This window comes from Diuraphis noxia, unplaced genomic scaffold, assembly GCF_037042655.1.
Source record: "Diuraphis noxia isolate RWA-SAM2 unplaced genomic scaffold, SU_Dnox_SAM2 contig0001, whole genome shotgun sequence".
NCBI classification, from domain to species: Eukaryota; Metazoa; Arthropoda; class Insecta; order Hemiptera; family Aphididae; genus Diuraphis; species Diuraphis noxia.
This window is the reverse complement of record NW_028301711.1, coordinates 98,263,682-98,279,363: the sequence shown is the minus strand read 5'-3', so window position 1 is coordinate 98,279,363 and position 15,682 is coordinate 98,263,682. Positions and strand designations below refer to the sequence as shown.

Sequence of the window (15,682 nt, the reverse complement as noted above, 5' to 3'; positions counted from 1 at the left end):
GTAGGGCCCACCATGAGTACATCGTTTAATGACACAGAAGTCGAGGTTTTGGCCGAAGCGTCGAACACCACACGTACCTTAGTTGTAATGCTTTCTTGTCTAATTACCGCGTGATGTGGTAGAAATAACTGATATTGTTCTTTTCTTTGTTCGTTCATTTCCATGTGTCCTAACTCAATGTATTCACGCATAAACTTTACATATTCTTCTTCCAATTCTCGATTTCCTTCAAGTTTTTGTTCCATCGTATAAAAACGTTTTTCCGCCATCACTCGAGATTCTCCTAGCTGATTAACATTTTCTTTAAATGGTAATTCTAATGTGAATCGACCGTTTTCCTCTCTCCGATAAGTGCTTAAAAAATGATCTTCACATTTTTTTTCTTCCATTGAGAGCACTTGAACTGGCGATGATTTTACAACTTCTTCCAACTCCCAGAATTTTTGAACTTGCTTTTGGATTGGCTCGATCCGGCTTGCTGTTACTGACAAGCAGTGCATTGGATTTGTAGAAGTTATGTGGCCTGATAAAATCCACCCAAAAACTGTTTTTTGCCAAATGGCATCGGTGCCTGCGGGTCTGATTTGTCCTATACATAAAAGTCGAAAGAATAATTGCGTTCCCACTATCATATCGATTTTTCTCATTGAACATACATCTGGATCTGCGTATTCTTTGCTGTTAATTACTTTCATTATGTTTTTTTCAGGATAGACTGTAGGTAGTGTACATGCTACGTTCTGCATTACTAAAAACTGAAGACTGGCTTCGAAAGCGTTTAATCTCGATTTTATGCTAGCTGTAATTTCGCCAATTGGTGTACATGGGTTCCCAGAGACACCACGAATTGTAATATTTGTTGATTTTATGGGATAACCAAGTTTCGTTGCTAACTTCATAGTCATCAAGTTAACCTGTGATTCTGAATCGAGGAGGACTCGTGCTGTTACTTTCTCATTCCGAACATCGTTTATAATAACTATTGCTGTCGACAACATCGCTACTTCTTTCCCCGCTCTATCGCCGTTAATACTTATTTGTGCCTTGCAAACCACTGCATTTTCTTGTTCTTCAGAACTGCTCTCTATCTCATTGTATGTTTGTTGGACAAGTATCATGTTATTGGAAAATGCTTCTTCTCGTTCTTCTTCTTCTAAGTGCAATTTACTGTTGTGTCGCTTGTTACACTTTTGACAACCAGAACTCCGACATGCAGATGCTCTGTGACCGCTACGTAAACAGTTTACACAAACATTTGCTGCTCTAGCCGTTTTCACTTTATCCGGAGTTCTCATTTCTAAAAACTTTGAACATTGATATAACGGATGTGGTTTTTTACATACATAACATTTTGTAGTTGTTTCATCTGTCATTACTGAGTTATCTTGACATGTTATAAACGACTTTCGTGCTCCTTGTGTTGATACTTGATTACTTGATTCCTTAGATTGACGTTTTGATACTTCAACAGCGTCTAGTGTGTGACAACGATGAGAGAGAAATTTATCAAGTTCCGACCAAGTGGGCACGCTAGTGTCCGTTCTAGACACTTCCCATTCCATCAACGATCTCGCATCTAATTTTGAAGCGGCAAGAAATACCAAAAGTGTGCTCCAGCCATCAACCTTTTCTCCCACTGCCTTCAATGCACCTAAGTGGCTTGTAAATGTATCATAAAAGAACCGCAATTCTGTTGCTGATTCTTTTTCAAGACGTTGAACTGTGAAAAGTTTGGATAAGTGTGACTGTACAATTAGACGTTTATTTTCAAAGCGTTTGATAAGTAACTCCCAAGCTACTTGGTAGTTGACATCAGTAATATCTAAACTATTAATCAACTGTGCAGCAGACCCCGACAGAGCCATTCGAAGATATTGGAGCTTTTGCACAGGTGCTATATTTTTTTTGCCGACCATAACCATAAAGTTATCCCGGAACGATTGCCAATTTTCATAACCTCCAGAAAACTCTGGTAAACTAATACGAGGCAATTGAAATAATTGACTGTCATTTTGCTGATATGGTTGAGTTGATGTTGGTACGTTTAATCGCTGATGATTTTCACATTCTTCTGAAGCAGCTGCTTGAATAGCGAAAAAGTCGTTTTAAAATGTGGTACGTTCGCTTAGCTGAGCGGTGGACTCCTCAAACTCTTCGATTTCCGTTTGAACTGCATCAAATTCATCTTATAATGTATTCAATTTATCACATCGAAGCTTTAACTCAGTGAAATTTCTTTTATCACTTCTTAAAAATCCATTAAAAAATGTACCAAATTGAGTTAACTTTCCTTTGATAATTCCCCGTCTCCCTACTGCATCCTTCACATTTTCGTCCGAATTTTTTTGATTGAGTGCCATATTTAGATTGTTTTTTATAACCACGCTCTGCTACCAAAATGTTGCCCGCTGGGCTTGTTACGATAGTATTGATAATAATAATGCTGACGATGACAGGACAAGATCTGATATCTATCAGAAGACAATTAGTATACTAAGACGCCTTGTGTATTGAATATAGGCAACTCAATGTACACTGCCTGGTACTGATGACGTAGGCAGCACTAGATACGACGACGACTCACAGGAAGGGTAAAATTATTTCTATGGGGATAAGGACGTTGAGTTTATGCACGGGAGTCGGGAAGATGAGTTTAGTTAAACTAGGGGGGGAATCTCGGTGGTCGAAATCGGTTTGGTGCAATGACCACCGAGCGCACATATAATGGACTATGACTTAAAACTAGACTTAAATTTAATATGATGATGATGCGTGATGTTAATGGACAGGACACTGGAGATGGACTTGACTTTCTATATTACTGTTAAAAACATTTAAAGATTTTTCTATAATTTCTAGCTCAAAATATTTTGAAAATTGTAAAGTGCTAATATAATATATATATATTCAGTCAAAATTTCATGTATCTACAGTCTTTTATTTTTTTATTTTAGAGTTACACCAAAAACCAAAATCAGTTTTGCGTAAAAATTCCCGTTTTTTTTCCTGAATTTTTCATTTGTTTTTTCGGGTGCTTTTGAAACTATTGGGAATTTTAAATTTTGACCTACCAAAACCAAAAGTACCAACCAAGTTCACATTCCCATCGAACAAGATACTGAAATTCGAAGCATTATTTACACTATTAATCGTGTGTGCAAAGACACAAAAAAATAAAAAAGTCAAACATTAATAATTTAAGTTATATTCTAAAAGGTACATCTCGAAAAAATAAACTTTCTATTTATTTTCAGAAAGAAATAGAGTAAATAATTGTATGGAGAGTACATATAAAATATGGCAGCCGGCAGGCCGCCGATTTTGTACGACAATGACGTCACTGGGCTGGGAATGGTGCAAGAGGTTCGAGTTTATTTACATGACTATGAGACAACCTGTCTATTCTATAACCTTGGGTCAAACCACTATTTTTACGTGGCTCACCGACAAGCTCTTACAACGCTGCGCGTGATTGCGCGAACTCTATCAATTGTGTGATCGACGGATACTCAGCTGTTATGGTTGCCTCAAACAACTTCCGTGTACCTACCGACAAACAGCGAAAAGCAATTGAAAACATTATGAACGACCCCATATCGGGAATCTTTAGAGCGGATAATAGGGACAAACTCTCACTGAATAAACACCCAAAACTATTTAAATCATGGTGCGATTCTTGCGTGAACACGGGCGCTTGCAATAATTTATCAATAAGCGAAGCAGCCACTAAACGCGGACGATGAAAGCGAGCGGATAAGGTAGACCACAATAATGCGTAATTGTCCGTAGACAACGGTATACCTCGCGCGGCTTCAGCTGCAGGACCCCGAAGACTACCAATTAAATAGTACATTTTGTGAATGTTTGATAATAGTTTAGGTCGTTTATCGACTAATGACGTAAAGCTGTCGCGAAACGTGGGCCAATACCGAAAATCACCGTCGAACACGGGCAACGGTATTTCGGGTAACCGCGAGAGCGCATTATCTGGTTCCTCGGCGATAGTCTAGTTGGGGGGCAATTTATTTTGAATATAAGATAGATCGATTGCCTCCGCACCTTTGGGTATTAGGGACGTTGCGACCACTTTAGAAGCATTTACCAAAGTCCGAATTTCGAACGGCAAATCCGCCGAATACTCGCCAGCTCGGCCGGGCTTGACTAAACTCTCTAACACCGAGTCATTTTCCACCCGAAAATTTGTCCACGCCCCGTATAAATCAGCCGCATTTACGGAAAATGCAGCAGCCACATCTGGCTCTGCAGCTACGCGACCTGCCATCTCTTGGATACGTAACCTCCCGTATCTGGGACACCACAGTAGTACGCTTGGCCAATGCTATCTCTAACGCGCGCGTATGACGCTCGATGTCCTTCGATTCTGGCATAATAGCGGGTATAAACAACTAAATTAATATAAACTGCTGACGCAACACAAAAAAATAAAAAAAATAAATAGGAGAAACACACAGCCTAACAACACACCGCTGACCGAACCCCCACTGAGGTCCAAAACCACGCTCTGCTACCAAATGTTTGCGCCTATGTAAATCCTACAAACAGCGGTTGTTTACATAGACTCGCGAGGTGTCGAGGACTGAGGTTACCTAAGTGCGTGCCCAAAGGCATACACAAAATTAAATTGAAATTCAGAACGAGCAATTACACAAACGGTGTACTAAGCACCAAAAATAATATATTGCGATGCAAGACACAATAATCATAAAAAAATACAACGCATAAAATTAGAGGGCGCCCCAATATAAACAATATATATAAATAAATGAAATAAATCATACACAAGAGGTTTGCATATAAATAATCAAAAAAAAAATACAAGGTGTACCTAATAAGGCACTTAGCATAAAATACATATACAATAAAACCTGATTTGTCGCTGTTGAAAGTCGTCGATCTCCGGTTGTAGAAATATGGCTGCATGGATGACGAAGATGGTAGACGGCACAAAAGCCGTTGTACACAAGGTGCTAACTACGAGGTTATATTCAGCACAAAACCCGGCTCAGACGACCGATCCGACCGTTGGTAAAAAGACGACAGACAAGACCGCCGGCGGCGACACCCGCGTTAAAACGAAAATGCATCCGACGGCAGGTTGGCACCATGGGGCCGTGTTCGATCTGTAATGGGCGGTTTGGCGGCAACTTGTGCCTGTTTGAACAGGTTACTTATTATACATAAGTCATAATAAAAGTTTAAAATATTGTATAGACATAGATATTAATTTTTAATTTTAATTTAAAGTAACTTGAGTTAGGCATACTATTAGGTAATAGGTAGGTAAACTTATTATAAGTTATATTGAATTCCAAAATACTATTGATTATGCCTTTCCTTTTTGCAGCATTTCTTCCTGCCAATCAACTTTTCCTCCTCCATTATAAAACTGTTTATAATTATTTATGTTGTCTTTTGCGTTAGCAGGGGAATTTCGTTGTGTAATTGGTTGGATTAACAGCTTAACAGCTTCATTTCTCCAGTCTCCATTTCTAATTATTTCATGAGTGTTTGTGTCTTCTTTATCAAATGTTATGTTTGATGCATAAGATGTACTAGTTCTTCTTAAAAAAATATGCAATGTACAAATTGTTAAAACAACTACCTTTATTTTATCTGGTGACATGTGTATGGCTGTATGCAAAACTCTGAACCTACTTGCCAAAAGTCCAAATGTGTTTTCAACTACATTTCTGCCTCTTGATAGTCTGTAATTGAAAATTCTTTCTTCGTGTGAAATATTGCTACCCGGATATGGTTTCATTACATGTTTGTAATTACTGTTATTGTGGTCGCCGGCTGTCAAACTACCTTATAACATCCACGCCATGTGGACGCGGGCTTCCATATTCTTATACATTTTTAAACGTGAATTTATACTATGGCGTTCAATGAATCGTGTATATTATTACACCATGGCGTAGAGAAGATAATAACACATCGAACGGTCTAGTTTTTATTATGATTGGACGATTCTATCATAATAAAAAAAATATTTTTTACCAACATGTTTTAAATCTAAAAATCATACATTATTAATTTTATTTTTCATATTTTTTTTATTATTTATGTAATAGACGTAAAAATTATAACACAAAATTACAACTAGTTAATAAAAATTAATTTTTGAAAATAATATTGTTGCTTTTAAAATAAAATAAAATAAAAATAAAATATTCGATTCTATCATAATAAAAAAAAATATTTTTTACCAACATGTTTTAAATCTAAAAATCATACATTATTAATTTTATTTTTCATATTTTTTTTATTATTTATGTAATAGACGTAAAAATTATAACACAAAATTACAACTGGTTAATAAAAATTAATTTTTGAAAATAATATTGTTCCTTTTAAAATAAAATAAAATAAAAATAAAATATTTCAAAATTGTGTTACCTAGTTAATATGGTGAATATTAAAACAACTTAAGCAAGTATAGATTTTACAAGTAGCACAAAATGTCGAAATCTTCTTTACTTCTCTTGCCTTCACAGATCCCTCGAGACATTTTTGTTTTTCGTAACAATGAGCGCACCTTTTTCGAATTTTCCTGTTCCTTTTGCATTTTTCGGTAGTTTCTTGAAAGATATGTTTCGTAGTTCGTCTTTGTGTCCTTTGTGTTGATGTAGATGTTAGCTGTTCATTTTCATTTGATTTTTTGAGTCCTAATATTTCATCTACTAACGCTTCTCGAAACTGTGTGATTTTCAACTTGTTATTAGGTTTTATTTTATTATATATAAGAAGTGCATTCACAATAGACGTTCCAAACAAAAGTTCAATAGCTACTTTGTGGTACCACCTGATGGATTTTCGAACAGAAGAGTTATAACTTGATAGCTGGTCAGACAAGTCTATACCAGCTTTTCCTTTATTATAATCAATTATAATTTGAGGTTTAATAATATTTTCTTTTTTTTATTTATTTTTCCTGTATCTACCATATTGATGTTATGTCGTGTGGTTAACATTGTGACGTCCCTCTTGTCCCTCCATTTAGCTATGACGATCCCATCAATATTTTCCCTTCCAACTATTTCATTTGGTTTTAATTTGGCCTTGGTTACTTCTGGTAATTTAACTCTGTTCGATCGTAATGTTCCTACCAAGTGTGTGTTGTTTTTTAAAAGTTCATATGCTAATGGCACTGAGGTATAAAAATTATCAGTGATTATTGTCCGCCCAGCATTCAAATATCTCTGACTTAAGTCCAACACTACTCTGCATCCTAGACCTTTTCCATCAACTTGACTTTTGCCAGCATATACTTGCACATTATACGTATAGCCATCTGTTCCGCATAACTTGAACAACTTTACACCATATTTGTGCGCTTTTCCTGGTATATACTGCCTAAAAATTAACCTCCCTCTAAAAGGGACCATTGTCTCATCAACAGCTAAATACTCTTCAGGTTCAAATATTTTTTGAAAATTTTCAATTAACTTATTAATTAAATCGCGCACTTTATAAATCCTGTCGTCATTTGGAGCTTTTTCATTGTCCGAAAAATGTAAAAATCTAAGAATTAATTCAAACCGATTTCTTGACATAGTGTTTTGCGCTACATTATTTTTATATCTTATACTTATACTCCAATAGTCTTCCAAAGCGGGCATTTGAACTAACCCCATCCAAATCATTAACCCGAAAATTTTTTTTTATTTCCTGTTGATCTGTAGGAATCCATTTAGAAAATCTACTAGATTTTGTCAATCTGTTTTTTGATAAAAATTGTTGGGCATTTTTATTGGTTTCTTCGACTATAAGATCAATTATTTCATTAGTCAAGAATAAATTAAAAATATCCCAAGCAGTAGAATCAACTGATATATCGATTTTCAGTCCAGAATTATTATTAAATTGCAGTGGTTTTTGATAATTGCCAGTTACATTTGTCCAAGTTTGTGATGCTACGGAAATATTGCTCGAGGTGCTTGGTTCATTATTATCACTTAGCTCTGTAGAGAATCAATAATTATATAAATTATTTACGGAATTATGAAAATACCTAATTTGAATAATAAAAACTTAACATAATAGTTCTATAAATATTAACGAAATGACAATTTATAATTTTTTATAATTTAGGGGACAGTAAAATATAAAAATCCGTAAAATAATATAAATTTTCTTACCACTTAGGACATCAGACTCCGAAGAACTGACGGGATTGTACGTCTTGTCTGCATCTGAATCATCAAATTCACTTAGCAAACTGTCGCTACTGTCTTCTAATAGTTGATTGATAAAATCATCATTTAATTTAACTCGTTTTGGTCGCGAATACATTTTAAATATAATAAATAAATGTTTGTAATAAAAGAATACGCAGCATACGTGACCGCCGGTAGTCAAATGGCGTATAAGTAATAATGACATTATCACTACGCCACGTGCCCGCCGGCTACCAAACAATGTCAATGCAAAAATAATAATCATGAGACCAAGACAATTACATCGATATCAATTTTATATTTTTCCGTCGATTAGTACTATAAACATCGACGATAACATTTTAGGAATCCCGATGAAATACGCCGTGGCGTCTATAAATAACTTACCAAATGACCGCCGGCGGGCACACGGCGGTCAACGTGTTAAGAAATTGTTAAAAATCAGTAGGTATGGTAATAACATTAAACCTAATGTGAAAAAAACAATAATACTGAATAATTTTTTTTTTATTGGTATTTTGTTACATTTACTCCTGCATAAATTATTATTTGGATGTATTTTTTAAATCTCTAAAAATAAAATACTAGGTACAAGGATTTAAATTATGAATTTTTATATAATCTTAATCAAAATGACAATTTAATAATAAATAGTGAATGTAGGTACTTATGATGGAAGTACCTTCATAACACTTCTTTAATAAATTATGCATTTTTAAACATAAGATATGAAAACTTTTCAATAGATACTGAAAGCTTAAGAACATTTACAATTTATTTTAAAAATAATAACTATAAATAATAATAAATTAAAAATAACTACAAAATAAATAAATAATAATCTTTTAATTTATTATAAATTAAATTATATTTCACCATACTATTTTCATTATATTGTTATTTTTAAATTATATTCTAAATCTGAACAAAGTTAGCTGGTAATGTTGTAAATATTAATTATGATTAAAAATTTATTGTTTAAAGAGAGAAAATATTGTAAATATCAAGAATTCTTCAACTATATATCTGAAAAATAGTATACCAGAAAAAATAGTGCATTATTTAATAATTTATTGTTTTACTAGTGAGATTTGGCATTATTTATATTCAAATTTAAACATTGTGTTAAATTATGAAGACGCTTCGGCTGTTTGATTTTTTTTTTGGTATTTGTATGTCTACCAGCTGCGGAATAATTTTCTGTAGGAGGTCTTCCTGCATTCATTCGATGTGCACCCTTGTAGTTTCCACATCTCCTAGCCACTGAAGTAGGTTGAACACGAATACGTCTTCCCTGCTTAGAACTAAAGTAATAAATAAAAAAACAATTAAAGCAGCATAATACAATTGTATGTTTGTTAACATATTTATTATATACCTAGTACTACTAATTATTAAACATTTACCTAGAAGCACTTTTAATAACAAAATCAACAGCTTGAGTTGGAGTAACTTTACTTTGTATATTTTTTGTTAAAATTGTTAAATATTTGATTGATGCTTCTGAAACATCTTTTTGTAAAACAAGTCCAAGATTATTAATAGCGTTTGAAAATTCTGTCCACTTTTTTGAAAATTTTTCTGTTAATAACTGCTGCCTTGGTACATTGTTAAATGAAGTATCGAATGAGTTTGGTTGGTCTTTTGATGCACTACAGTTATTTTCATTATTTTCTGACACATCTGTTTTAGTTTGTTTAACTAAAATATTTTTCTCCATCACAGATGTTTGAGGAGATGATAGTTCATTAACATCCTGCAATTATGAAGTTTGCATCATAATTATTCTAAATATTGTATTGAGAACATTTTGTTTTATAGTATACATTACTTCAAAAAATGGTTTCGGTGGACACTCATTACCAAGAGCAAGCAAAGCTAGATTATAGCGATCATTACAATTAACTACTGGACAATTTGGAAATCCTTTTGAGTTTGGAAAATGTTTTTTCAGAAAAGCTTGATGTTTGCAGAATCCCCCCTGTTGACCACTATAGCAGCTACACCAACCAATAATAGTATTAACCTCGTACATTTTTTTAGTGTCTTTAGCACTAGGCACTTCATATACATCATCATCAATTTGCACCACACTGCATATATCTACCTTTGACATTCGGGTAAGCTGCATTTCGAAATGGCTTTTTGATCTTCTGTTATAAGCAAAATCTAATAAGCGGTTGATAAAATATTTATCCCAAATTATAGCAATAAATTCAATAAGTGCAACTATGTTATAAGCTTTTGTGCGTTCCAAAATTATTTCTTTTAAAATGCGAATAGATGCCTTAGAATAATTGTTTGTTTGATGATTTCGTGTTATAAGACAATTACTAATTCTATAAAGCATTGACCACTGATTGCTTCTTTTCAAATTGTCATGCAAACGATCTTTAAATTTTTGATTATTTTCTAATTGATTTACTTTATTTATAGGGTAAAACTTTAGTTATATAACCTTTTCAAACATTTAATTATTGCAACAACATCCAAGTTCTACTTATTATAATTTAATATTGGATTGATCCTATCTTTATGTTGTTTTAAGAATATGTTTTAATAAAAATGAAACCTTTTTTTCAGAACCTGAAAGTGATATTAATTATATACTTGAGCAAATAATGCATGATTCAAACATTTCATTTCCAATACTTGAGAAATTGTGGAAGCAAACTACAAAGTATAGATTAAATGAAATAGCCAATTCCACTGGTACTTCAGAAATTCTCAAAAAATGGAACCATTATACACAGCCACTTGGATATAGACTTGTAAGTATTATAATAAAGTTACTTTTTTTGTGTTAAATAGTCAAAACAATGAAATATGATTTATTTTTATAGATCGATGTTGACTTCAAGACTCTGTACTCTAATTGTTCTGATATCAAGTATGCAATAGAAGAAAAGTTTGATGTTTTATTTAAATTATTGAAGGAACAAATAAAAGATACCGAAAGTAAAAAAATGTTGGAATATTATGAAGAAAATAAATCAAATATTAGTGAAAGTAATTATAGTATTTTAAATTTAGGTAGGTACTAAAATTATTAATTTAATTATGTAATTTATAGATGGGAAACATTCAGTATTATTTTATTTATTACATGGATTGTTGGTTCCTACTGCAAAAAAAATGACTAAGGATCATACTGGAAAAAAAAGTATAATTAAGTACTCCATCAAAGATAGCCAAAATAGTTTCATGGTTTTCAAAAACTCAGTTGTTGAAATGGAAGATTACATTTTAAGTCGCCGGAGTGACAATGTCCCCATTCAACCATTCATAATAATTTGCGGAACAACTTTCAAGCCCAAAGAAATTATTATATTTTTCGATTCCATCAAGTACAAAATGTTTTCATTTATTTCTGCAATAGACATATGTTTTAAGATATTTCATATTTTTAACTTAGAATATCCTGTTGAGTCATATACTGTATGGCTGTTTATTCAAAAACATTTTTATGATATTAACACAAAATATGATAAGGCTTGTCACACATTGGGGCAAATTCTTTCAGACTTAAAAAATTAATACAATATTCATTTTTAAATAGATTTTGTTTATATAGGTATAGGGCTACCATATAATAATACAAGTTGTTTTTATATATTTTAGTTTTTTTATAAAGTTATTTTTATTTCATTAAAGATGGATTTTACCTATACATACTTATACATGTTATTATAATTTGTATAGAGTACAGTAATTCAAGTTGTTTTTAATTTTTATTTCATTAAAGATGGATTTTACCTATACATACTTATACATGTTATTATTATTTGTTTAGAATACAGTGGTTATTTTTCTCTTTTTTTTTATTTTTATTTTATATTCCAATTCAATATACAAAAAAATGTATTATTTACCTGATTGATAATACTATCTTGTTAATTTCATGGTACATATTCTTCTTAAAATAACAATGCTTATTTGTCTATTTTACAATATTATATAATCACAGTGAAAATACATATTATTAAATTGATCAATGGAGATTATTGGATTGATAATATATATATATATGTTTGACTTGATAATTTAATTGGTAAATAAACCGTTACCATCAGATACTATAAATTTAACAATATCATCTTGTCGGCTCTATATTAACAATAATATTGTCAATTTAATCTATGATTTCATCACTATGATTGTGGTTTTTGGTTGAGTGTATTGTTCCTTATAAAATGTTTGTTCAGTATTAATATTGTTTAAATGCTATAGGTCAAAAATTAACATTGTGATTTGGCTGAAAATATTGGTTTTTATTTTTTATGTTATTGTGGACATATATGTATTTTTATAATAATATTTCATAAACTGAATTTTTCAGTTATGGAAATGTAAGTTAATAACTAAAAGAGTGTAGTTTAATAAAATACAAATTAACAAATGAAAACATCAAACATAGAATTGACGAGAAAAAGAAAAATTGAACCGCAACCAAAATTTATTTTAAAAAAAAAGTACCTAATCAACATCTATCAACTCTATCATCAATTGAGGGTACACAAATTAGAGAGTCGTTGAAAAATTCCACTGAATTTTTAACTATAAGTACTACACCAGCGTTCGATCATTCTTATTTGTAAATAATATTTAATTATTTAATTATGATTTATTTTTTTGACTTATTTTTTTAAACTTATTTGAAATTATAATTATTATAACTATTATAATAAGTATTATAAGTAGATTGTATGTTTGTATTAACAATTAATTAAAACTATATAAGAATTATTCTTTTGACTTATTTGACTTATTCTTTTAAACTATATAACAACCTGTCTACACGTTTACGTAAAATTGATAATTTCGGAGACAATTCGTAAATACTGTCGAATTCACACTTTGACACCGCATCTTCTTTATCTTCCAGTCTGAAGGTGATTATTTGAGAACCATCACCGACTTGAAACACGTCGTCACGCGTCGCCCACGTACCGCGCGTCCACCGTCGGTTATTTCCATTTGATAAACAACGTGTCTTGCGTTAAAACAACACCATCGAATTTGGTGTCGTCAAACGTTTGGGTTTGGGTGCGTCAAAATATTCCTGCACTAATAACGGTAAATATTCACCGTTCAAACCTTGTACACGTACACAGGTTTCGCCAACCTTGTTCCGCAACATGGGTCGTATATCATATATATGATCCAGAAAGGCCACTGGTATACGGCTCGATGGCTCGATCTAGTATCGAAAAAATATACAGATTGTTAGCAATAAAACACACGAATCAAAAGAATTAACGTTTATTATATACACAACGATCCACAAGGGTAAAATAAAACAGAAAAGAGCCGAGCGTAGACCCTCAGTCGGGAACACTCAACAACAACGAACTAGACTAGAAAAAATAATATAGCTAGGAGCCGGCTGTCGGCAGTCTGGATCGGCCTGGAGCAGTGCTGCCAACATTCGGCCATCCTACATTGTGGCCGTCCTCGGCCAAATCACTCGAATTGGCTTAGGTAGGTGGGCCTCCTCTTCTCCCTGACCGACCTCCATGGCGGGTTGAGCGGCTCGGTAACAAGTCTGATACTATTCCTTGGTCCTCCACCGGTTCTACTTCGTCAACTGTGTCCTCCTCTGGTTCTACTTCTTCAACTGTGTCCTCCTCTTCGGATTCGTCAACGTTTAGTACTCTCCAAGATTTCAACTGACTGACGTGTGCTGTGGTGATGTAGGTCGTTTGACCATCTAATGATATTTCTGCCACCCTGTAAGTGTCGCTAGGTAAGACTTCAACTACCTGTAATGGTCTTGAGCGATATTTTGCCTGTAACTTTGCACTTTCGTTTTGATTCGGTGCCTTAAGCATTACCACCACTTCGCCCTTGGTGAAGTGAGTCCCAGAGAATTTTGTTTTGTCATAGGCCTCCTTGGTTTTAATCTGCTGTTTTTCAATGTCTTGCTTCAGCTTGAACCTTGTGTGATGGCGTCCACAGATTACGGTTAAGATTCAATTGTCTCTCAGCGCCACCGCGAAAATTTGGGTAATACCCGTAAACAGTCTCGTATGGAGTTTTCTTAGTCGCTTTGTTGTATGCAGTATTTAGATTCAGTTCGATTTCAGTTAATTTCTGATCCCAACGACATTGCTCTACGCAGGTGATACTAAGTATGGGGATCAGGGTACGGTTCACTCGCTCCACCTGACCATTTGCTTGTGGGTGACGAGTAGAGTTCAATGTGTGATGTATACCTTGTTCCTGACAGAATTTCTCAAACTTTACTGGGGTAAAAGCAGTACCCCTATCGCTAACAATTCGGCTGGCAGTCCTCTCTGCTTGATAAACTCTTCAAGACGCTTAATCACACCAGCGGTATCAGTTGTTTTTGAAGCATATAAAGAAACATATTTTGTGAGGTTGTCGACAATAACTAGTAGGTATCGGTTACCTTTTGTACTTGTTTCAAATGGTCCCAGGTGGTCAATGTGTATCACAGCAAAAGGACAATGGCCTGGCGGGATAGGATGTAACAGTCATGGTCGGCGACCACCTGGTCTCTTATGAATAAGACAATCTATACACATATAGATATGTTGCTTGACATATCTCCGCATCATTGGAAACCAATATTCGTTCAGGATCTTCGCAATTGTTCGATCGACACTGAAATGTCCGCTTAGATCATGGGCAGCTATCACTATAGCCTTTCGCATTGATCTCGGTACCACAAACAATCTCTTCGGGCCACATTTCCGGTAGACCAATCCGGTAAGCCATCTATCAACTCTTAATCACGAATGCGGTCCTGTGTTTTTTTTTATGGTGTTGACTCATTTAGTAATTTTCCCAGTTTAGTAACAGTTGCATCACCCTGTTGCATGAACCCGATTCTATCAATCTGATTGACTGTGAGACATACCTCGTATCTGCCTTCAAAAATCGTGTCCATTGGTTCACTAGTCGCTCCAGCCCCTTCCGTGGTTCTGGACAGAGCATCAACATGTGCCATTTGACTTCCAGGTCTATACTTGATTTCGAAGTCAAACTCATGTAGTGTATCAAACCACCTAGCTACTTGCGGTTTAGTATTCTTGTGAATGTTAAGATATACCAAGGCTTGACAGTCTGTCAAAATAGTAAACTTTATTCCTAGAAGAAGATGTCTCAACCTTCCCAAGGTCCAGATAATAGCATACAGTTCTAGTTTACTCGAGTGGTAGTTCTGTTCGGTGTCCGTCGTTGTCTTGCTGACACAATACACCATATGCAAGTTCGATGTTGACTCCCCTGTAACATCATTCCTGCCAAACCTTGTGCGCTGGCATCAGTATGGATCACGGTAATCTTAGCAGTCGGCGAGTACATACGTAGGACTGGACCTTCACTCAACTTCTGTTTAAGTAACTCAAATGCTTGTTGTTGTTCTATATTCCATTCGAACTTAACTTCCTTTCGAGTCAATGAGGTAATTGGTCTTGTCAACACAGCATAGTTTTGAATGAATCGTCTAAAGAAAC

The 15,682-nt window shown here is 33.9% G+C and overlaps 2 protein-coding genes and 1 pseudogene across 2 annotated transcripts; 1 reads left to right on the top strand and 2 right to left on the bottom strand.

Moving 5' to 3' along the window:
- The window catches only part of LOC149062665 (uncharacterized), a 410,648-nt pseudogene that overhangs the window by 272,888 nt on the left and 122,078 nt on the right, over window positions 1-15,682 (bottom strand).
- Window positions 9,283-10,551, bottom strand: LOC149062677 (uncharacterized). The gene is made up of 3 exons (XM_089215729.1): window positions 10,033-10,551; window positions 9,608-9,957; window positions 9,283-9,505 (listed from the first exon to the last, which is right to left on the bottom strand). The coding sequence occupies exons 1-3, from the start codon at window positions 10,549-10,551 to the stop codon at window positions 9,283-9,285; spliced, it is 1,092 nt and encodes a 363-aa protein (XP_089071855.1).
- On the top strand, window positions 10,793-11,789 carry LOC149062676 (uncharacterized). Its single transcript, XM_089215275.1, has 3 exons — window positions 10,793-10,972; window positions 11,045-11,210; window positions 11,275-11,789. The coding sequence occupies exons 1-3, from the start codon at window positions 10,823-10,825 to the stop codon at window positions 11,736-11,738; spliced, it is 780 nt and encodes a 259-aa protein (XP_089071401.1). The 5' UTR covers window positions 10,793-10,822; the 3' UTR covers window positions 11,739-11,789.